General features: G+C 34.6%; 1 protein-coding gene across 1 annotated transcript; it reads left to right on the top strand.

Annotated features, from left to right (window-relative positions):
• Nucleotides 1-4,616: 4,616 nt before the first annotated feature.
• LOC137837124 (UPF0481 protein At3g47200-like) lies at nt 4,617-6,679 on the top strand. The gene is made up of 2 exons (XM_068645990.1): nt 4,617-5,386; nt 5,639-6,679. Exons 1-2 carry the CDS (start codon nt 4,752-4,754, stop codon nt 6,432-6,434), a joined length of 1,431 nt encoding a protein of 476 aa, XP_068502091.1. The 5' UTR covers nt 4,617-4,751; the 3' UTR covers nt 6,435-6,679.
• The last annotated feature ends 17,708 nt before the right edge of the window (nt 6,680-24,387 follow it).

Below are 24,387 nucleotides of genomic sequence, written 5' to 3'. Positions count from 1 at the left end.
TTGCAAGTCAACATAGAAGATAAGGCATCGTTGTGGCATCTCCGTTTTGGTCACCTACATCATGGTGGACTAAAAGAGTTAGCGAAGAAGAATATGGTGCACGGGCTACCCAACATGGACTACGAGGGAAAATTTTGTGAAGAATGTGTGCTCAGCAAGCATGTGAGAACCTCGTTTCCAAAAAAGGCTCAATATTGGGCTAAGCAACCTCTCGAATTGATTCATACCGACATATGTGGACCAATTACTCCAGAGTCCTTCAGCGGTAAAAGGTATTTCATAACCTTCATTGATGATTTCTCACGGAAAACTTGGGTTTACTTTCTGAAAGAAAAATCCGAGGCATTTGAGGTGTTCAAAAAGTTCAAGGTGATGGTGGAGAGGACAACTGATAAACAGATCAAAGCTGTACGATCTGATAGGGGTGGCGAGTATACTTCAACGACTTTCATGGAGTATTGCGAGGAGCAAGGCATAAGGCGATTTCTAACTGCACCATACACTCCTCAACAAAATGGTGTGGCCGAGAGGAAGAATCGGACCATTCTCGACATGGTTCGATCAATGCTTAAGAGCAAAAAGATGCCAAAGGAATTTTGGGCGGAAGCTGTGCAATGCGCCATCTATGTGAAAAATCGATGTCCACATGTGAAGTTAGATGATCAAACACCACAAGAGGCATGGAGCGGACAAAAGCCAACAGTTTCTCATCTCAAAGTGTTTGGTAGTGTGGCTTATGCACACGTACCAGATCAACGAAGAACGAAGCTCGAAGACAAAAGCAAAAGGTATGTTTTTATTGGGTATGATGAGAAGACAAAAGGGTACAAGCTACTTGATCCAATAAGCAAGAAGGTGACGGTGAGTCGTGATGTGCAAATAAATGAAGCAAGCGAGTGGGATTGGAACAATTCTTCAGAGGTTATGATTGAAGTTGGAGAATCATCACCGACAAGTATAAATTCCGAAACAACCGATGATGAAGATGAACCACGACAACCTAAAATTCGAAGTTTGCATGATTTGTATGATTCGAAAAATGAGGTACACCTAGTATGTCTTTTGGCAGATGCTGAAAATATCAGCTTTGAAGAGGCGGTGCGAGACAAGAAGTGGCAAACTGCCATGGATGAGGAGATTAAAGCGATTGACCGCAACAACACATGGGAGCTAACAGAATTGCCAGAGGGAAGTCAGCTCATTGGTGTGAAGTGGATATTCAAGAAAAAGATGAATGCTCAAGGCGAGATAGAGAGGTACAAGGCGCGACTCGTTGCGAAGGGATACAAACAAAAGGAGGGAATTGACTACGATGAGGTGTTTGCTCCCGTTGTAAGAATGGAGACAATTCGATTGCTCATTTCCCAAGCGGCTCAATTTAAATGGCCGATATTTCAAATGGATGTCAAGTCGGCATTCTTGAATGGTGTGCTTGAAGAAGAAGTTTACATCGAACAACCACCTGGGTACATGAAAATCGGAGAGGAGAAGAAGGTGCTAAAATTGAAGAAGGCACTTTACGGGTTGAAGCAAGCACCGCGGGCATGGAATACTCGTATCGATACATACTTCAAGGAGAACGGGTTCAAGCAATGTCCTTACGAGCATGCTCTTTACGCAAAGAACAATGGAGGTAACATGATATTTGTTGCTCTTTATGTTGATGATCTCATTTTTATGGGTAACAATAATGATATGATAGAAGAGTTTAAGGGCACAATGAGACGGGAATTTGAGATGACAGATTTGGGATTGATGAAGTTTTTCCTTGGCTTGGAAGTTAGACAAAAAGAGACAGGTATTTTTGTATCACAGGAGAAATATGCAAAGGAGATTTTGAAGAAGTACAAGATGGAAAATTGCAACCCAGTATCAATACCAATGGAACCAGGTGCAAAACTCTCAAAGTTCGATGGAGGAGAACGTGTCGATGCAAGTAGATACCGGAGTTTGGTAGGAAGCCTTCGTTATCTCACATGTACAAGGCCGGATCTTTCATTAAGTGTCGACATCATAAGTCGATTCATGGAGGAACCAGTTTACTCACATTGGAAGGCGTTGAAGCGAGTCCTACGGTACATCCAAGGTACTGTATCACTCGGATTGTTCTACTCAAAAGCAGAAGATTACAAGTTGGTGGGTAACTCTGACAGCGATTGGTGCGGAGACATAGATGATCGGAAAAGTACATCGGGATATGTATTCTTTATGGGCAACACAGCATTTTCTTGGCTTTCAAAGAAGCAACCGATCGTGACGCTATCGACGTGTGAAGCTGAATATGTGGCAGCATCTTGATGTGTATGTCATGCGATATGGCTAAGAAACTTGTTGAGTAAGATGGAGCTAAAGCAACTAGATGCAACTGTGATTCAAGTTGACAACAAATCAGCAATTGAGTTGGCAAAGAACCCAGTGAACCATGAAAGAAGCAAACATATTGACGTTCGTTTTCACTTTATTCGTGATCATGTGAAGAAAGGAAGTGTGGAATTGGTGCATGTGGCAAGTCAAGATCAAGTTGCTGATATCTTCACAAAACCGCTACCGAAAGTCTTTTTCGACAAATTCAAGAAGATGATTGGCATGATGGATGGTAGAAACATTTAAGTTTATGGGGGAGTTTTGTTGAATAAACTTTAATGTAATTTGTGGGTTTTAAAGTTAGAAGTTACTAGAAAAGAGTAGAATGGGAGTTTGGATATGTAAAAGGTCAAAAGTTGTGAGTGGGATTTTAATTGTGTTGTTAGTGGGGTTTTAAGGCCATAATGAAGACTTTTCTAGAAGAGCTTCCTAAAGCCTATAAATAGGATGCTCTCTCAATTGTAAGATACACCACAGAAAGAAATACAATAGAGAGATTTACAAAGAAGAGTGTTTCTTTTAGAGAGAATTTAAAGTGTGAGTGAGTGTCTATATTTTTTTACAAATCTTATATGGAAACCGTGTATTACGTGATAGGTGTTTAACAGACATTTAATGTTATATATGAAATCTTTTTTTGAATTGTTCCCTTTTCAAGAAAATTCATAAGCACAAGATACAAGATCAAGACTTTCTATATCAAGATTATAATAAAGCAAACATCAAGGAATGAATAAAAGATTCCATGCTGATGATAAAGATAAAGTATAAAGTATATAGAGATCAGAATTAACAAAAGAGTTATTGCAACTGTCATCGGTAAAAAGTTATATAAAGGAATTAAGATGAAGAAGAAGAAAAACACAACAACTGCATACAATTATTTTCATTTTTTATGCTCACTCTGTTAAGTCTTCACTCATTGTGGGGGAGTGAAACCATCGTAATTCATGAAGTAAATCCATTGAGATAAAACTTTTATCTCTTTTTTAGTATGTTCTTATATATTTTTTTTAGATCTTAATGTTAGAGAAGGTTAAGATGGTATAACCAAGAGTGGTTTGTGTATTCAGATATTTGTATAGTCCTTTGTAACCAAGAGTGATTGATTTACTCATTGCAATCAATCCATTTGATTAGTGAAACTCTTAAACAATTTGCTTAAAAGATAACTAGACGTAGTATGTGACTTTGAGTGAATTAGCACTAAATAAAATTATTAAATAAAAAATAATTAGTTGCTATATTGACTAAATAAAATACTATTTTAGAGACTAAAAAAATTATTGATATCTAAATTAGTTTCTATTATTGATAAATAGTTTCTAATTTGGTATTTAATTAGCTACCAAGTTTTATCTACCAACTTTAGAATCTAAATAATTGGTAGCTAAAACCTTGATAGTTAGTTATATACTAATTTAAAAGCTATTTATCAATAATAGAAACGGGCTCAGTTAACGAAAAAAATCAATCAGCATGAACTCACTTGAAAAATACAAAGATTTTGGATACTCAATAGAGTTTTAAAAAAAATAAAAACTTAATTAAAAATATCTAAATCTATGAGAGACTTAAAAGTTATTTAAATAATTATTTTATTTTTCATGATGTAGAGATAGGTAAGCAATAACAATGCAAGGTATAATCACAACAACTTAATTAAGTATTTTTTTTAATAAAATTATGTAAAAGAGTTGTTAGAAATTAATTTATGTATAAAATAATTTTAATATATAAAAAAACTTCATATTATTTATTTATTCAGAAGTGTTCATAGCATATCTTTATCTATATTCTAAAAAATATTATAATTTAGTACGAAAAGCAATCTCAGGCTCACTTGTGTAAAGCATTTTTGCTCTTCATTCAGTGTCACTTCCTCTTATGCACCCCAAACTTTGAAATTACTAAAATATGACTCTACCTACCTACCCTTTTCAGCACGAATCTATTCAGACTTGAAACACTAGCAAAGCACAATGAATTCGCCTTTTCATTGCAATTTATCATTATTCATTCCAAACTTGAAACATTAACAAAGCTAAATGCATCAAGTACTATTTCTCCTTGGTTACTCCAAGAATTCTATACACAAGGATAGCATCAAAGTACTTTCAATTTTTCTCTTTCTCATTGCTTTTTGCATTTTAAATTCTAACACACTCCTTAATAACCATAATTCAGATAAGGCAATTTGTATATTCCTTGGTTTCTGAATTCATAAGTCAAGTTTGAGGCAGGAGCAAAAGTCAGTGATTCTTACACTCCTATTTTCCGACTATTTAAACTGCAAGAACATGAAGTGTTTTCATGAACCCTAAAATTCACTTGTCTAGAACACCCACAACACCACAAACACCCACCAAACCAATCCCTTGCACAACATGACTGAGACACCACACCTCAGCCAGAAGTTTCAACAACTGCAAAAGGCAAAGGAAACACCAAAAAATGCATTCCCAAAGATACAAAGGATAGCACATTACCTCCGAGGTAGAAAGCATTTTGCCCAGCATTACTCACCCAGGTTGGTTTCAATTGGTCCAATCCATCATGGTAAACCGGAGCTGGAACTGGGAGAAAAGTACAAGCTTATGTGGGCAGCAAAGTACCTTGAACGCACCAAACAAGATGGTCAAACTTTGTACCAAAAGATTGCATCAAATATCGAACAACTGAAAGAACGGTTTGCTGAGGATGTCATTAGAGACTTCCCTGATGATGAAAAGCTCTCGTGGATGTTGTTTGTGGATGGATGTTCTCTGCTACAAATCTTGGAGAAGGGAAACCTTAATGATCCCCATGAAATGAATGTTAAGGTTGACCAAATGGTTCTTGTGTGGCAGGATGTGCTTTTGTTAGAGAACCAACTTCCCTATAAAGTGCTTAAAGACTTGTCAGGCCACCAGAATGATGCCACACTGGTAGACATCATGAACAACTTTCTTAAGTGCCATCATTTGTCACCAGTTAGAGCAGATCAAAGAAAAGAAAATCATGATCACAAGAATGAAGACAGGTATAATTACCAACTTTCAGTCTCAAACCCTTGATAGATTGTATTTTGTTAAAAGTGTAAATACTTTAGTTCTACACATGATGACATATTGCATGTTGCTATGTCATAAGTTGGAAACCTTAACCTTCTTATAAGTTCGGACATGTTTCTTAAATAATGAATCCGTACGTATTAGACATTGTTACGCATACGATACTCATATTTTTATAATTCTAGTATGATTCTAACCAAATTTTTTAAAATTGACAAAAGGAGAAACATCTTCCTTACACAAAATAATGAAGATGGGGACGAAAGTGTTTATGTAAATAATGAAGACACCCAGCAGCATGAAGAGCACATAATAGAAGTAAGTAAGGAATTACCTTTTCATCTTCTGGATCAGCTTCGCAGATATGTCCTTGATGATCCTCAAAATGAATCCCAACATCAGAAAGGTGCCAAAAAAAAGAGTGAAAGGAATCAGAACCCAAATAATGAGATGACAACATACAGGAACATAGGGGAGCTGAGAGCAGCAGGGATTAAACTGAAGGTAGAAAAGTCACGCAGGCTCAGAGACATCCACTTCTCTTATCGCTGGAAGTGTCTATGTGCTGAACTTACGCTTCCTCAGATCACAGTTGATGACACAACAACTCCTAGTTTCCACAACTTGATAGCGTATGAGATGTGTCCAGATTTTGAGAACAGTTTCGAGATTTGTTCCTTTGTGGCGTTCATGGACTCGCTTATTGACCATCCTGAGGATGTGAAGGAGCTGAGATCAGCAAAGGTTCTGCACAATGCACTTGGGAGCGATGAGGAAGTGGCAAAGCTCTTCAACACCATAAGCACTGACTTGGTGCCCAACACTGAGAGCTATTCAGAAGTTAGATGGAAAATTGAGAAGCATTATAGGAAGAAACACAGGGCATGGATTGCTCAAGGTTACCATACTTATTTTAGTAACCCTTGGTCAATCATTGCTTTCCATGCTGCCCTTTTTGCTATAGTTCTCACTGTCATCCAAACTTGGTTTGCCATTAACCCTAGAGATCCATCTTGAAATTTATTTCTTAGTTTTCAATTTCTGTCACAAAACTTACATTCAGGCCCTAGATGCATTTGTTTGGGATAAATCTTGGTAATTTCTGTTTGAGGCTTGGTTGAGAATGAGACGTGAGGTGTTTTTTATTTTTTATTTTTAATAAGGGTTGAGTCATTCTTAATAAATTTATATTTATTTTTATTAATAAAAAATACTCTTTTAGTATTATTTTCTAATCAAAATTAGGAGTTTCACTTTGTAACAGCCTCACATTAAAATTCTATTTCTGATTATTGTATCTAAATTTTTTAAATTTAAACTCATCAATCTTATTTTATATTCTCTATTTTTAGCATGTCATTATGAAATAATATTCTTATTGTTGAAACGGTTGCAAATTTTATATTTCAGGGTGACTGTAAAAAGAAAGATCTAAGAATATCATGATTATTATAGGATTTATGGTAAAAAAAGTCACAGAATAATGGAAGCACCGGAGGAGTAAAAATATATTGGTAGACCCTAATTAGTAACAACCATTCATAATTTATTAACGTAACACCCAAAAATTTGTAGTTTTAAATGTGTTAAAATATATCAATTATATATAAGCTCCTCAAGTGAATATTAGAAAATATGTGTATTTAAATAATTTGAATATTTACAATTGAAACAGGACACTATAGATTTCTAGCAAAATTACAGGTATATGTAAAATTATCTGTATCAATCATGATCGTAGTAGGTTCTTGTCAATGGCAGGTAGAATTTGTGTTATTAAATCGGTGCTCACAGCAGTACCCCTGTACTACCTATCCCTTTTCAGAGCACCGAAATCGGTTTGCAAGAACATTACTAGTATTCAAAGAAGGTTTCTGTGGGGCTGGGGGAAGGAGAAGAAGTCGATCTCATGGGTAAGTTGGAAAAATGTTTGCAAATCAAAACAGGAAGGAGGGCTGGGGATCATAGATATACGTGACTTCAATCATGCTCTATTGGCCAAGTGGAAATGACGGTGGCTCTCGGATGAAAAAGGAAGATGGAAGGACATTCTGGAGTCGAAATATCAAGTAGGAAGTGAGGGGATGCACTCATCACTTAAGCTGCAGTCTTGGTGGTGGAGGGATCTTTATAAAGTGTGTATGGAGGGAGGAGGACAGGGATGGTTTCAAGCAGAAATGGGATGGAGGTTAGGGCGCGGTGACAGAGTAAAATTCTGGGAGGACGTGTGGGTTGAGAATACCAACCTCAAATCCTTGTTTCCCAGACTGCACTCTATATCCTGTAATTAGGGTCAAATAGTGGAAGAGGTAGGTGGGTGGGAAGGGGATGTATGGCGATGAAATTTAAGGTGGAGGCGGGTCAGATTCGAGTGGGAATCGGTGTTGGAAACAGACCTAGGTTTATACATCTCTGGGACTGTTGTTAAAAGGCAGGAGCAAGACACTCGGGTGTGGGGGATCAATGATAAGGGGTGTTTCTCAGTGAAGACAGCTTATGCGAGCATAAGAGGCGATGGCACTCGCATTGCTGTTTTTGACCTTCTATGGAAGGCCAAGGCCTTCCCCTCTGTCCTGATCATTGCATGGAGGTCCTTACTGGATAGACTACCAACTAAAGAATGTCTGAGTAGGAGGGGGTGACGATGGAATCCACTTTATGTGTGTTCTGCCATTCTAAAGTTGAATCCAGCCAAAACTTATTTCTGGAGTGTGATGTGGTCGTTCGTGTATGGGACTTATGTCACAGATGGATCGACATCCTTTCTGTTCAACATAATGCTTTGAAAAACCACTTCGAAAGTTTCACATTGACCCAGGTCAGTAACAAACAAGATATGGTTTGGAAAGGTATTTGGGCTGCTATAGTATGGAGTGTATGGGAACAAAGGAACTTGGTTGTGTTCAAGTAAGGAGTTGTAGATGTTGAAGAGATGTTCCAGCAAGCCCAACTTAAATCATGGCTATGGATGAAGTATAGGGTACACAGATTCAACTACTCCTTTGTGGATTGGGTCTTAAATCCAATGCTTTGTATTAAGAGCTATAAGTAATGGATTTTCAAGGAGTCTTCTGGTACTGGAAAGGCAGAAGGGCCTGATGAAGATTGTGATGACATTAGGTTGTTTAGTATCTTCGGTAAGGTCGTTGGGATGCGGGTGCAAAGTTAAACAGGTGTATGGCAAGGTGCGGCCGGGATGGAGGAAGGTTCTGGTTCTGGACGATCGGGGGAACGGCATGGACTTGGTTGACGCGACTATCGCATTGGTCTGAGGTGCTCCTTAGTTCGCAGGATTGGGCCTATGGTTGTATTGTAAGACGGCTCAAGTATGAACTGGAATGGTCTAAAGCTAAAGTGATTCTAGATGGACAGGGCAGGATGTTGATGTTGCAAGGATAGCAGGAAAGCTACGCTTACCCTTTGCCACGCACCTTGACAGGTTTTTGGATCCATACCAGGTCTTTCTTTGCTGCTATGAGCATAGGAACATGTGGTTGCTGCTCTTTAGTTGTCTGCGGAGGTATGAAGTTGCTAGCAGGCTTTGGCTTCCAGTGAAGGAGTACTTGTACTTACACCTTACTTTTGCTGTCTACGACTATACATCTTGGTGGGAGTCATGTGCTAGGAAATGAATGGAAGAAAGGGAACTCTTGTACCTCTGTTGCCGCTGTTTTAATGGCCATTCCTATGTAGGCCATGTTTTTACTGGGGGCAGGGGTCACTTATAGTTTAAATTCTATGTTAATAGTAGTTTCCCTGAATTTTTAGCTATAAGTGCTTTTGTATATGGGTTGGGACACCCTGAAGTGTCCTGTTTTAATTTCATTAATTCATTGCTGATAAAAAAAATAAAAATGATCATAGTAGGATCGTAACCACAAATAGAAATAAAAGGGTGAGCTAGCCTGATTATAAATAGAAAATGAATCCTTCTGTTAAAAAAGATCTCGAAGAAGATTACTAAAGAAGGCAACTAAAATAATCACTACAAGAAAATGAGGGTTTAGTTACTAAATATTTATGTGGACCAATTGTGGATGCAAATATCGTCGGTCAAACAAGACGGAAAACCCACGCAAACGCAAAACCGACACACCTAATGATTTTTTTTTTAAATCCATTTTGTGTCGGCCACGACCCACGCATGTTTATATTTTTGGTTTTTAAAATTTATTTATTTAAATTTATTTAATGTATAACATTATAAAAAATATTTTAATATTTAATTATGTATTATATTTATTTTAAAATTATTTCTTTAATATTATAATAAATTATTTAATTTTTAAATTTTTAATATAAGTTAGTTAAATTAAATTTATTAAATTAATTAAGTGTTTGATTTAAAATTAATTGAGTAAAAGAAAAAACATATTTAAATGTTATATAAAATATTTTATTATTTTAAAGATTATTTATTTTAAATTTATTTGATTTATATATTGTCATAAATATTTTATTTTTGAAATTATGATATAAATTAGTTAAATTAAATTTATTAAATTATGAAGTGTTTAATTTTGAAATTATTTAAAAGAAGTTAACTTAAAAAGGTTATAAAGATTTGAAAACATGTAGAAAAATAATAATTGAGTAAAAAATATTAAAAAAATGTGTATTTAAATTTTGTAAATATTATATAAAATATACATAAATTTAAGAATATAAATTCAAGATGAAGTAATTAATTAATGCAAAATGTAATGAATGTATTTAAAAATAAAGAGTCAATTTTATGTAAAAATGTTTTATTTGGCTTAAGAAAAAAAAAAGTTAGATAAAACTTTTGATTAGTAACTTAAATAAATTTAAATGTTATATGTGTGCAATGGATGAATGAACTAGGAATTTTGTTTTGATATCCATTGTAATTTTAAAGATATTACTTTTCATAAATGAAGCATAAGATCGTCTTAAAGAATTAACGAAAATGTATATGATACAAACATATTAAGACTAAATGCGTGAGTAAGTAACTTATTCTTAATTGTTAGATTGCTACAATATCCAAAGCGTTCCAAAGTTGACTACATGCTCTATAAATGTCATTATCATAGTTACTGAGTATGATCTCGAAAAGAAATTAATGTTTTCCAACTGAAGAACATAATAATGTAGTAAGTTTTAAGTGACGAGATGACACATATGCAATATTCCTTATAAGTGTGTTAATACAGTTTCCCAATGTACTAAATAATAGGTCTTTGACATAGTAATTTTAGTAGACTTAGTTCTTAATAAATGTAACATAAATAAGTAATTTTCGACTGGGTGTGATATAGATTGAACTTAAAATCATGTAATAGAGTTCATGATTACATTTTGGATTATAAGTTAATAACCCTAGTCCATTGTCAAGGTAAGAGTTGAACTAAGAAGTGCATTTTAAAGGCCGAAAGAGAGTATCATCAGCAATTTGAGAAATATGAGTCATTTCGTGATAGTATATAGAATTAACTTAGAATCATGGAATATAGTTGATTATTAAATTTTGGATTATAAGTTAGAAGGGATGATGAGGGTATCATGAGCAATTTCAATAATAGGGTTCATTGATATTTGTAGTAGTAGATGTTATGTCACATACAAATTATACTTAATCTAGTTTTTCTATAAACTAAATTTGTTTATTGTTGTATAAATTAAACAAAGTTTTTTTTACAAATTAAATTAATTTTATGTTGTAGAAATTAAATTAAATTATTTTGTATAAATTAAAGCAATTTTTTATTGAATAAATTAAATCAAAATATTTTTGTATGAATAAAATTATTTTTGTATTGTATAAATTAAATTAAATTGTTTTTTATAAATTATAAACAAATTTCTTGTATAATGAAATTAAATTTTTGTATACATTAAATTAAATTTTTTTCTTATATAAAAAAAGTTTTAATTTATATTTTAAATTTTGAATTCGATTTTTAATTTAGTTTTGTATAAATTAAATTTCTTTATTTTTGTATAAATTAAATAAAGTTTTATTTACAAATTAAATTTATTTTATGTTGTAGAAATTAAATTAAATTGTTTTGTATAAATTAAAGTAATTTGTAATTGTATAAATTAAATTAAATATTTTTGTATAATTTAAATTAATTTTTTATTGTATAAATTAAATTAAATTGTTTTTTATAAATTAAAAAAAAATTGTTGTATAATGAAATTAAATTTTTATACATTAAATTAAATTTTTTTGTTATATAAACAAGTTTTAATTTATTTTTTTAAATTTTGAATTTAGTTAAAATTAAATATTTTAAAGTATGTGTCGGCCGTGACCGACGCATACTGGGACTATATATAAAAAATTTTGTGTCTTCGCTTTCCCAACACACAGAGAAGTTGCCCCAAATTAGAAAACCTATTTTTTTTTTGCCCTTCTTCAGCTCTGCTCCGCGGTCGTGACTGCTCCAGAGAGTCCTCCGCCTCCTCCGTCTCCTCCGTGTGCCTCCGCGTCAGCGCCTCCGCCTCACCTCCTCTCTGTGCCTCACCGCCTCCTCCACTGTGTGGGTGTCACCATCACCGCCTCCTCGCTGCCTCCACGTCACTGTCTGGGCATCATCGTTACCGCCTCCTTCGTTGCCTCTGTGTGCCTCCACCTCCTCTGCGGAGCTAACCCTAGCCTCCTTCGCGTCACTCCATTTAAAGGTTCAGAGTTTTCTGATTTTTTATTTGGATTATTGAAATGGTATATTAGTTGAATAATATTTACAATTATTGAGTTATGAATGGTATATTGGTTGAATAATATTTACAATTATTGAGCTGTGAATGGTATATTCGTTGCCGGTATATTGATTATTGAGTTGTGAATGTTATGTTGTTATGTTACCTGAATAATATTTACTATTAGGCCAGAAAGGATAAAAATAATGCCTATAGGAAGAATAACAATAGTAGTTGGGAAGGCCATGGTTTCTTTGTTACAGAGAAAAGAATGAATGTAAATTGATAATAGAACTATTTGACATTTTTATTATATACTAAGTATTTTAATTATTTCATTTATTTGTTTATATTGTTTGTATTTTTTACAGGTTTATTACATCACTATGGGATTCATTTTGCTACTTTTAGATAAATTTGTAAAGTACAATTTTAATTGTAATATTTTTTTTTAAGTATTCATATCATTTTGAATATTTGAATGGATCAAAGACTTTGTTTAACTATTTGTATTATTTTTGTACTTTGGATGTGTTTGTGGATGTATTGTGAATCATAGTAATTTGTCTGAATGTGATTTGGTTTATATTTATATTTTACAGGTAAACTGGCTAGAAAACAAAATAAATTATTTTTTTCCCTTCCCTTTATGCGTCGGCCTTTGGCCCACGCCAGTTTTTTTTTTAACATGCGTCGGTTAGGCCCACGCAAACTCTTATATATATATATATTATTTTTATTTTTATTTTATTTTTTTCATTTTCGTCGGCCAAACCCGACGCACAGCCATTTTGCGTAGGTTTGGCCCACGCATAAGCCGCCACATATGCGTCCACTCAGATTATTCGGTTTGCGTCCATTTTGTGTGGGCTTGGCCTACGCAACGTGCGTCCAACTTGCTGGCCCACGCTAGTTTTTATTTGCTTCCAAGGTTTTTTCGTCAAAACTGTGGTCAACGCAAATCTGACGTATATGCGTCCGTTTTTGACGTTTTGCGTCCGTTTTTGGTCCATGCTAAATTCTTGTTTTCTTGTAGTGAATATAAATAAGTCAAAAACATAAAGAAACCTTCTATATATAAAAAAAAAAAACATAAAAATATGCATAGGTTAGAGTAAGAAGAAGAACCTAATTCTACACCTATCCTAGCTTTCACAAACCATAATTGAGGTTCTCTCTAAGAAACTCGTAAAAAACCAACCAAATCAAGAATCAAGCCAGGAAATAAATATGTTGTCTCTGCTTTAAAGCTTGGGTGTACAATCCTCCTTTTTCAAGAAACCTCCAACCATGTTTCCATCATAACCATATTCATTTAAACATATAATCATAATTTATATATTTTAAGTTACATATGAAGTCAACCAAAGACCACACATTTTATCCACATAAGATATATAATGGCCAACTACTTCCAAAAGAGTTGTGTTAATTTCAAGTAACATGTGAAAATATTCGATTTGATTTGCTTGGAATTCTATCTATCCTAGAACAAATCTCAATTAGAAACCACCTATGACAATATGATTTCTTACCACTACAAGAAAAATAGTATCTTTCGTCAGCCAAAAATAAACGCGAATGAGTAAAAACTAACACCTAAACGTTGAATTTACGTCAGCCAATATGATGAAAAACCCATGGAAGCAAAGTAACATTTTCATTGGCCAGCGCATGCGACACACATTGCATGGGCAAAGTCGATGAAAAAAAAACGAAAATGTCGTCGGCCATGCCGATATAAAAGCAACGCAATATCGTCGGCTTATGCGTGGGTCAAACTAACACAAATGTATAAAAACGCCTATGTGTCGATTTGGCCAACGAACGAGAAAAAAAATTGACATAAGATTTTGCATCGGTCTGGCCAACGTATAACTTAATATAAAAATAAAAAATAAAAACTTGTGTGGACTTGGCTGACGCATAAATGGCAACGAAAAAAAAAACATTTATTTTTGTTCTAGCCATTTTTACCCTGTAACACAACAAATACCAAAGATATCAAGTTCAGAATTGAACATAAGAAATTGGTATCATTCACACCACATTCACTATAAAAAAAAATCATTCAAATAGTTAAACAAAGTCATTCATATAATTTCATCCATCAAAATATTCAAAGTGAATATCAATATATTAAACACAACTTAGAATTAAAATTGTATTTTAGAAATTAACTAAAAGTACTAAAACTTAAAATGTTGGATAATCCAATTACATAAAAAGAGTGCAAATGAAAATATAATATGGATCCCATGAAGTAGAAAAAACAGTGATGTGATTTGTGAAAACCTGTAAAATATACAAACAATGTGAATAAATAAATGTAAATAACTAAAATATTTATTACTATATAATAAAAATGTGAAATAATTAAACTTACAGTCTGAGATGCACTTTAAGAGACATGCTGGTCATCGTGCTTTGATTATACTGGTGGTCGAATTGAGTTGTGCTAGTGGAAGCATTGTCATGTTCCAATGAGACAAGCGTTTCCTTTATGACCTTCGTTTCGTTCTCTAAGTGTGTATAGTTTTGACTTAACATATTAAGTTCAGCACGAAGTAGTTGATGTTCAATCACCTGATCAGATTTTGAAGCACCAAAAGCAGAAGGTTGAGTGAGGGAAGAGACTCCTTGGCAGAAGTTAACAACCAAGTTTGTCGTATAATACACTCAACCTCTAGTCTTTCTTCCGACAAATTCCTTCCAAGTTTGAAGCTTTGTTATGGATCAAGTTAATGGACATCAGTTCTAGAGTCTTGAAAACTATTTACTTGAAAGGTCCTCAAGCGCTCATGATAGTTTTCCTACATAGCTCATTAGGAGATGGAAATGTTAGGAAATTAAAATAAAAATATAAAAAATTTAAAAGAATAACTTACATAAGTTTCACGAGCACGAGTATCAACCCAATCACCCTTCTTGCTTGTGTGGGTGACCATAAATAGTTCATCAGGTTCTAGGGAACAACCATATTGACGCTCCTAATAATGTTGTACAATTAGAAGCAATATATGTTGCAAATGTAAAATGAATTTCATGTAAGGCAGTGACGAGTACTTACCAAGGTCACTACAATATCTATATGTGATTTTCGACCTGTGGAGAGTAGTGCTCCACCACGAGCTAAAACCCTATTCACTTTATTCTGAATTGATTTATCTTTGAACTTTTATGAATCCCAATAGTTCATAAACTCAACCCATGCCTGCTCGCCTATCCAAGTGGCACCCTTTGCCCTAGCTTTGGTCAGCATGCCACAAAGTTGTTTTCTGTCTTTAGACTCATAGACCTTTTTAATTTGCAACTCATCTTGAGGTGCCCAAGTGCCCAGGTGCCCAAGTGACACCAAATAGCCGCATTCTTAAATCATAACGCTTAATTTATGAATGCGGGTTTACCTATAGCCGCACTGTTAAATCAAAGCATATTATTTAAGAATACGGTTATTACAAATAGTTGCATTCTTAAATCAAATTTTACCCTAACTTTGAAGTGCACCACTTACGCTTTTCATATTTTCTTTCTCTTCTTTATCTTCGCGTTTGTTGTTCCTGCTCACTTATTCCTCTTCTTTCCCTTCGGGTTTGTTGTTGCTTCATTGTTGTGCCACTGTATGTTCATTCAAGTTTTGTCTCTTCTTTTTCTTCGTCTCTTCTTCTTCGAGCTTCGTTTCTCTTACTTTTTTTTTTGCGTAGGTCGAAGTAGTACTATTTCATTGCATTGGCTCTTCTTCGGTGTGCTTTTATTTGCTCCGTCGCTATTGTCGCATCCGCTGCCGTTGCCGTTGCTGCTGTTCCCGTTCCAGTCTTCACCAACGTTGCCTTCACGCACAAGGTTGGTGGTGTTTTAATTTTTTTTTGAATTATTTTAATGTTATAAATTTGTTTATTTTTTAAAATTTTCATTATTTTTTATTTTTTATAATTTGTATTTATTATTAATTTATATTATGTTAGTTGTTAGTTTAAAATAGAATTAACGTGTTGGTATTGAGTCCGAGGGTGTTCGTCCCTTAGAAATTGATACATGCTGGTATTGAGTCCGGGGGTGTTCGACCCTCGGCAATTACGTGAGAGAGAAAAATTATTTGAAAACACTTGAATGACTATTACAGAATATAATGGATCGAAATTGGATTAATTTTTTTCGCATAAGTGATGAATACAAAAGAGGAGTAGAAGAATTTATACAATTTGCACAACGTAACACGAATAATAGTGGTCAGGATGGAGCACAAATCAGGTGTTCGTGTGTTAACTGCTTGAATGGAAGGATAATCAGGGAGCACCTTCTATGTGATGAGTTTCTTCGATCTTATACAACTTGGACATGGCATGGTGAATATTTAAATTTACCACGTGTTTTCGTAAGTGAAGAATATGTGGGATCCACCATGGATGATGCAGTACATGATGATGTTGATGATGATCGATTGGAGGACATGATTCGTGATGTGGGAGCAGAGTCTTTTGCAGAAGTGTATGGATATGGAAGTGTGTCAAGCGATATAGACACTCCATTGTATCCTGGATCAACTAACTTCACATGGTTGTCGGTAGTGTTAAGATTGATGAATTTGAAGGCAATAAATGGATGAACTGATAAAAGCTGCATGGAATTGCTTTAGTTGTTGAAGGATATGCTTCTAGAGGGAAATAATCTACCTAATCGTAATTATGAGGCCAAAAAGATTCTTTGTTCAATGGGTATGGAGTGTAAAAAGATACATGCAAGTCCTAATGATTATATATTATACAGGAAAAATTTTGAATTGTTGAAAAGTTGTCCTAGGTGTGCGTTATCACGTTATAAGTTGAAACAAAAAGATGATAATACTATTGAAGAGATAGAAAAGCATGGACCCCCAATGAAGGTTATGTGGTATCTTCCTATCATTCCAAGGATGAAGTGTTTGTTTGCAAACCCAAACTATGCTAAGAATCTTAGATGACATGAAGATGAGAGGAAATGTGATGACATGTACCGACATCCAGCTGATTCTATTCAATGGAAGAAATTTGATGATGAGTTTCCAGAGTTTGGTAAAGAACCAAGAAATATCCGACTTGGTTTATCTACAAATGGAATGAATTCGTTAGTTAATATGAGTACAAATCACATTTCATGGCCTGTTTTACTAGTTATTTACAACTTACCTCATGGATTATGCATGAAGTGAAAATACATGATGTTGTCTATGATGATATCTGGTCCCAAACAGCCAAGGAATGACATAGATGTTTATCTAAGTCCCCTAATTGAAGATTTTAAGTGAATGTGAGATCAGGGTGTTCAAGTATTTGACGGATTTGCTAATGGAACTCTGAAGCTGCATGCCATGTTATTTTGCACCATCAATGACTTTTCGGTATATGGTAACTTATCAGGTTATAGTGTTAAGGGTCATAAAGTATGTCCAATATGCGAAGAAGACACCGCTTCTCAACAATTGAAACATGGAAGGAATATAGTATATCTTTAGCATTGGAGGTTTCTTAGAAGTCATCATCCTTACTGGAGGTTAAAAAAAGCCTTTAATGCACACCAAGAGACTAGTGGTCCACCAACTCCGTTCAATGGTGTTGAGGTTTACGAAAAAGGTAAATAACATAAACCACACCTTCGGTAACTCAAAAAAGAAGTCATCTGTGAAAAACATTTGAAAGAAAAAATCAATCTTTTATTATTTTTCGTACTAGTTGAAATTAGAAGTTAGACATTGTATAGATGTAATGCATGTTGAGAAGAATGTGTGTGATAGCTTAATTGGTACACTTCTTAACATTAACGGGAAGATGAAGGATGATCTAAATGCTCGTTTAGATTTGATTGAGATTAACATACGAGGCGAGTAGGCATCGATAGAAATGGGTAAGCGTACATATATTTGCCCCTAGCTTGTTACACCATGTCGAAAGATGAAAAAGTAAGTTTTTGTCAATGTCTAAAGGGTGTGAAAGTGCCACAAGGTCATTCCTCAAATGTGAAGAGCCTAGTGTCAATGCAAGATTTAAAGTTAATTGGGTTGAAGGTTATGTGAAAAATCATTATCGTCCAGAAGCTTCAATGATTGAAAGGTACATAGCTGAGGAAAGTATTGAATTTTGTTCAGAGTACATGTCAAAAGCAAATCCAATCAGTCTTCCAGCTAATTCTTGGCACCACAGGCGTTTTACAAGTAAATGTTTACGTGGTGGGAATATTGTAAGCAAATCTCGATCAGAAGTCTTGCAAGCACATTTGTATATATTGAATAACACAGATGAAGTTATACCTTACATAGAAGCTCATAAAGCCTTTGTGTAAACAAATAACTCAAGACAAGCAAAGAAATGGGTCTTGATGGAACATAATAGAGCTTTCATGCCTTGGTTTAAAGACGAGGTGTTAAAGGATTCAACGACATCGGAGACCTTGATCTGGTTGGCTGCTAGATTGAAGTTTGGTGTCATTTCTTGTACAGCGTACGAAGTGAACAATTTGTTGAACAAAATGCTTTGATGTCTCCCAATTCAAGAGGAAAGCTTGAAGACCTTGCTGCTGGGTGTGTGTGTTGTCTAGTTGCTTGAAACTTGTTAATTCACTCCTTAAGATGATCTAAGTTCATTTGAATCTTTAACCTTTTGAAAAGATGGGTTTTCTAAAAAGTTGTTGAAATTTCAAAAAAACAGGTTGTTTTACCTTAGTTTTTGAAAAGGTTTTGAAAAGCTTGACTTTTCTGTCAAGTCCATTCAACCGATTGTTTCGACAAATCAATCGATTGTTTTTTCTGAAAACCTTAACGGAATGCTATTAAGTGGTTTTAATATGTTTTAAATGATCCTAACTACCTTGACTCCTTTATTAAATGTTTTTGACCACTTGGTTGGTCTATATAAAGGTGGTTTTACGCTCCTAATCTTGGAGTAAGAAAAAGAGTTTATCAAAAACAGTTTTTCCAAGATTTGAAAGAACTTTGGATCATTCTTAAGTGTGTGGAATAGGATTTGGTTGTAATTATGAACTTTAAGCTTTGTAATACCCAAGTGTATTCTATTCCCTTCTTCCTTGATTACTGTATTTCTGTATTTGTGTTGCCAGGGAGTGTTGTGTGTTCTTGAGGGGTTCAAGATCAACACTCTTGGTGTGGTTTTCCAAATGTAGTGTGTTTCTTGAGGGGATCAAGGTCATTACTTTGGTGTGTGGTGTTTGTAATCTGGTTTTGATTGCATAGTGGAATACCAGTGGTTTCTGGGGACTGGATGTAGCTCTTGGAGTAAGAGTGAACTAGTATAAGTTTGTTTGTGTGATTCTCCCTTTCCCTGATCTCACATATATATGTTTTAAGTTATTTTTATTAACTGCTGATAAAAAAAATCGGTTGAATCACAAAAACAACCGGTTGATTTTCTGGAAATCAACTAAAACAACTTTATGTATTGCTTTCCTTAGTTTCTTTCTTTGTGATTCTTCATTGGCTTTCATTATACCTTCAAATTTTGCGAAAATCTTTCATAAACAATTCACCCCTCCTCTTGTTTAAGGCCATATATTCTAACACAATTGTATATTTTACACGAAATCTATGGATGAAAAGAGTACAATTCAAAATTCTGGTGTTACTCTTGAAGCCGAGTCAATGCAGTTTTTCACTTCGAAAGATACAAATCCAGTACTTGGATCAATGGCATACTATGAGTTTATAGAAGAGATATGGGAGGTTGACTATACTAAGTTTTCCGTTCCAGATTTCATGTGTAAATGGGTTGACAATAAAAGTGGGGTTAAAATTGATGAATCAAAATTCACACTAGTGGACTTTCGAAAGACAGGGTATCGAGATGAGCCGTTTATAATGGTTCAACAAACATCTTAGGTTTTCTACGTCCAAGATCCTACGTCAGAACATTCTTATGTCGTTTTACACGGGAAAAAACAAGGGGAGGTCATAAATGATATTGAAAATGGTGACCTTGGTTCATTCACACCAATGATAATTAATAAAGATGACGATGTAGTTGATGATGTACATGCAACCCGTAAAGACCACAGTGAAAGAATTTACATATGAACATTCAATCCGCTATGGTAATAAATTTATAAATATTTTTGGTAATACACATTTAGAATTTTACGTATTTGTTTTATATGATTTTATTTTGATGCAGATTAACTAATGTTTGTTAGTAATTTTGTTAACAGAGATATGGATGACGATCAGACTCCAATCAGACCCCGATTCGGACGAGGCAACAAAGGACTTACTAGATTGAAGCGTCTTTCATTGAAACCTGTTGCTGGTGAGACAACACGTGTTGACATTAACATTAACAATGGAGTGTGGACATTGACCACACTGTTGTGCGGTTCTGTTTCCTACACAAGAAGATATCCCAACTCTTAAGAATATCATTGATAGGTAAGTACACTATAAACTTCCGTATGTTACTAATTAAGCATCTACTAACGCGGTTTTTTTGTATTAATAAGCTCATGGCGTGGATATAACATCCTAAAAGGTCGATCCAATTCAAATTTTCAAAATCTGAACTGGATAAAACTAAAGGTTTGTAATTTTTTTTCTTTCTCTTTTCATTATATATAAATATTAACTTTTACTTTTTATTGAATTATAGTTTAATAAACAACCAGAAAGCTATGAGTGTGGCTATTACATTATGCAATGAATGGTTACAATTGTAAGATTAGGCCTTAAAAGTAATTGACATGAGGTAACATGATGATAAATTATCTTTATAATTATTTAACATATATGTGTATCTTAAAACTAATTTATGTCAACCGTATTTTGTAATGTAGTTCGTCATGGATGAGCAACCAATGTCTTCGGAAGCCATAGCATATGTGAGACATTCTTGGTCCACATATTTTCTAAATTTTTATAACTCTAGGATAACTGATGATCAATAGTGCAATGTAGATATATATATATATATATTATTAGTGTTTGTAATACAATTTTATGAATATATAAAATTTGATTATCTGAATTTATGTGTTTGTCTGGCTGGGTTATAATTGAACAAGTTAATTTATATGGGAATTAACACTAACTAAACAAAATGCACTTAAAAAAATGATTTACAACAACGACTATTTACCATAGCCGCATTTATAAATCCAGCGCAAGATTTATAAATGCGGCTCTTTACCATAGTCGCATTCGTAAATGCATTACTCATCCTTGTATAAAATCATTTAGAAGCATATACGAATGCGGCTATTTACCATAGCCGCATTTATAAATGACATTTACGAATGTGATTATTTAGCCGTCTTCTTATATCTTCGATTTAAGACTATGTGTAGAACAAGCCGTTGTAAATATAAATTAGTCGTCGTTGTTTAGTCTTCAAACAACTCACGAAACATGAACTACACTTAAAACTTTAGCCCACTAATTTTTTTTTTTCAAATTGAAGGGAATGATAACTTTTAATAACTCTCACAAAACATATTACTATACTTAAATATCTCCATATACAAAACTACATTTAAGAAAATAACAATTTTAGAAATATCACATAAAGAAGGTTTAAAAGACAACATATATCTCTAAAAAATGATTTAGGTTAGGGTTTCAGAATCCATGACCTCATTCTTCTCCTACGTCACATCTAATACCATAAAAAGGGGAAAAGATGAAAATAGAAGAAGCATTCCCTTAAAATGAAAATTAATCAATAGAACTTAAAGAGGCAGAGGAGAAGAAGTAACAAAGAGGTAAGAGAAGAGGAAAGAAGGAAGAATCTTATGATCTTGTGTCTTAAGTGGTAATGAAACCTTTCATCTCTCAATTTTATACCAAATAAAAGGAATCAACTTATGACTATTTATACCAAAACTTGTGAAAGTCAATCCAAAAATCACTTTGTCTCCGCTAAGTGGATTCACTACCGAGAGAAAGGTTATAAATTAGGATATCACATATTACTTACAATACCATCATAGAATATTTGATTCATCAATCACTTTTATGTATACATATACTCATGCCAATATAGTGTGCGTATAAACATCACAACATAACAAAACTATTTTGCTTTAACATTTTTTTTTATAAAATAGTATTTAATATAATCAATATGGCAACTAATTATTTTTAAGCTATAAAATTAGTTATTATTTAATTATTTTTATAATGATATTATATCTTTTTATTAAAAACGCGAATTACATACGGATTTAATTCCGCACCATGGATACACACTTTGCATATTTAACCACTACACCAAGCAAATTCTTTAATATTATTATGATTTTTATTATACTTATTATTATTAATAATATTAATAATATTTTTTTTTATCAGCAATAAACAATGAATAAATGTGAGTCACTTTAGGGGTGACCCAACCCTTATACAAAACACACGACCTTTAACCTTTTTCACAACACACACCCCGCCAACTCCTAAATACTTAAATAAATCCGGAAAGAATCGCCTACAACCCTCACTCTTATACCCAAACAAAACATCAAAACATCATCTCCATACAGACCAAAGGATCAATACAACAATCAGAGAAGGAAAAGATTGCATCCTGCGACTAGGAAGTAACCCAAGCCCATGCCTTTAGTTGCACCAAAGCGAATACTTCCAATACATCTATTACACCCCCTCTAAATATTACTCTGTTTCTATGTTTCTAGATTTCGTTAACGACCGCGATCCAAATCACTCCCCAAACCTCATTTACCAAAACAGACTCGTTGTTCAACCTAAACTGAGAGAAATTTAGCAGTGGAACATTATGAAACACACTTTGCATGCCCAACCAAGCACAACAAAGGTTCCACACACGCCACGCAAAACTACAGTCAAATAATATATGAGTGTGAGATTCCTCCTCCACCCCGCAAAGACTACACACAGAACTTACCACCCCGATCCCACATTTTTCCAAGTTAGTCTTAGTAGCCAACTTATTTTCCAACACCCTCCAAGCCGTAACATGTGCAGAAGGTACAACCTTACACTTCCAGAACTTCATAAACTCCCCCTCTCTCTCCCCTACTCGACCCCCCTTAGACGAAGATATCCAGCTTTAACCAAATACCCTACCTCCTCCCCTTCCTTCCACTCCCAGCTATCTTCCTTCTCCAAATTCAAGCCCACACCCTGAACTTCCTAAGACAGTAGACACACTAAATTCTTTTCCCACTCAAAAAGATTCCTTCTCCAACCAAACTTCCAAACCCAAACATTTTTGTTCCAAGCCCTTACCTCTGCCACCGTAGAAGCTTTTGAGACACTAAGTGAAAATAGTCTCAGGAAAACACTTTTCAACGCCCCCTACCTACACAATTGTCTTCCCAGAACATAACTTCCTTCCCATTACCCACCTTCCAAGCCACGACATCTTCAAAATTCTGACCCCACCCTTCTAAGCTCCACACCTCATTTAAATCTTTCCACCATAGGGATTCCGAACTTCCTCCCCTTCCCGCTCTCAAATTTCTCCAGCCCCCGTACTTGGAATCAATTACCTCCTTCCACAAACCACCCTTATCCGACCCAGACGCCAAATCCATTTATCGAGTTAAGCCGAGTTGAAAATCCTTAAGTCAATGACGCCAAGCCCTCCATCCTCCCGCGCTTCACACACCTTTTTCCAAGAAGCCCACGCTACCTTTCTTCCATCAGAGCCCCAGCTCCACAGGAAATTCCTTTGAATACTCACTATCTCGTTTGCCACCCCAACAGACATTTTGAAAAGAGATAGGTAAAACAAAGGGATAGAAGAGAGAACCGACTTGATCAGGCAAATTCGCCCTACCATAGACAATAGCCTGCCTTTCCAACTACTTAGTCTTCTTTTCACTCTATATATCACCCTAGCCCAAAACTTCTTTTTCTTATGACACCCTCCTATCGACAAACCCAAATAAACAAAAGGAATTGTCATCACCTCACAATTAAGAATTGACGCAAAACGCTGAATCGATATTTGCTTTACTCCCACACCTCCTAACTTGCTCTTCATAAAATGCACCTTAAGCCCAGACGCAAGTTAAAAACAATTCAGAGCCGCCTTAATATTGAAAATACTTTTAACATTAGCTTCACAAAAGAAAACAGTATCATCAACATACTACAACATGTTAACCTTCACCTTCTCTCTGCCAATCTCCAGACTACCTATCAACTTCCTCTCAGTTGCCATTCTAGACACGCCTGCCAAGCCTTCCGCCGCAATAAGGAACAAAACAGGGGTTAATGGGGCGCCTTGTCGAAGTCCTTTTTTCTGGGAAGAACTCCTTAGACGGACTACCATTCACTAGCACAGAC

The sequence above is a fragment of the Phaseolus vulgaris genome, chromosome 4 (assembly GCF_000499845.2).
Source record: "Phaseolus vulgaris cultivar G19833 chromosome 4, P. vulgaris v2.0, whole genome shotgun sequence".
Lineage (NCBI taxonomy): Eukaryota > Viridiplantae > Streptophyta > Magnoliopsida > Fabales > Fabaceae > Phaseolus > Phaseolus vulgaris.
Note: the sequence above shows the minus strand (reverse complement) of the source record. Positions and strands in the feature narration are given on the sequence as shown.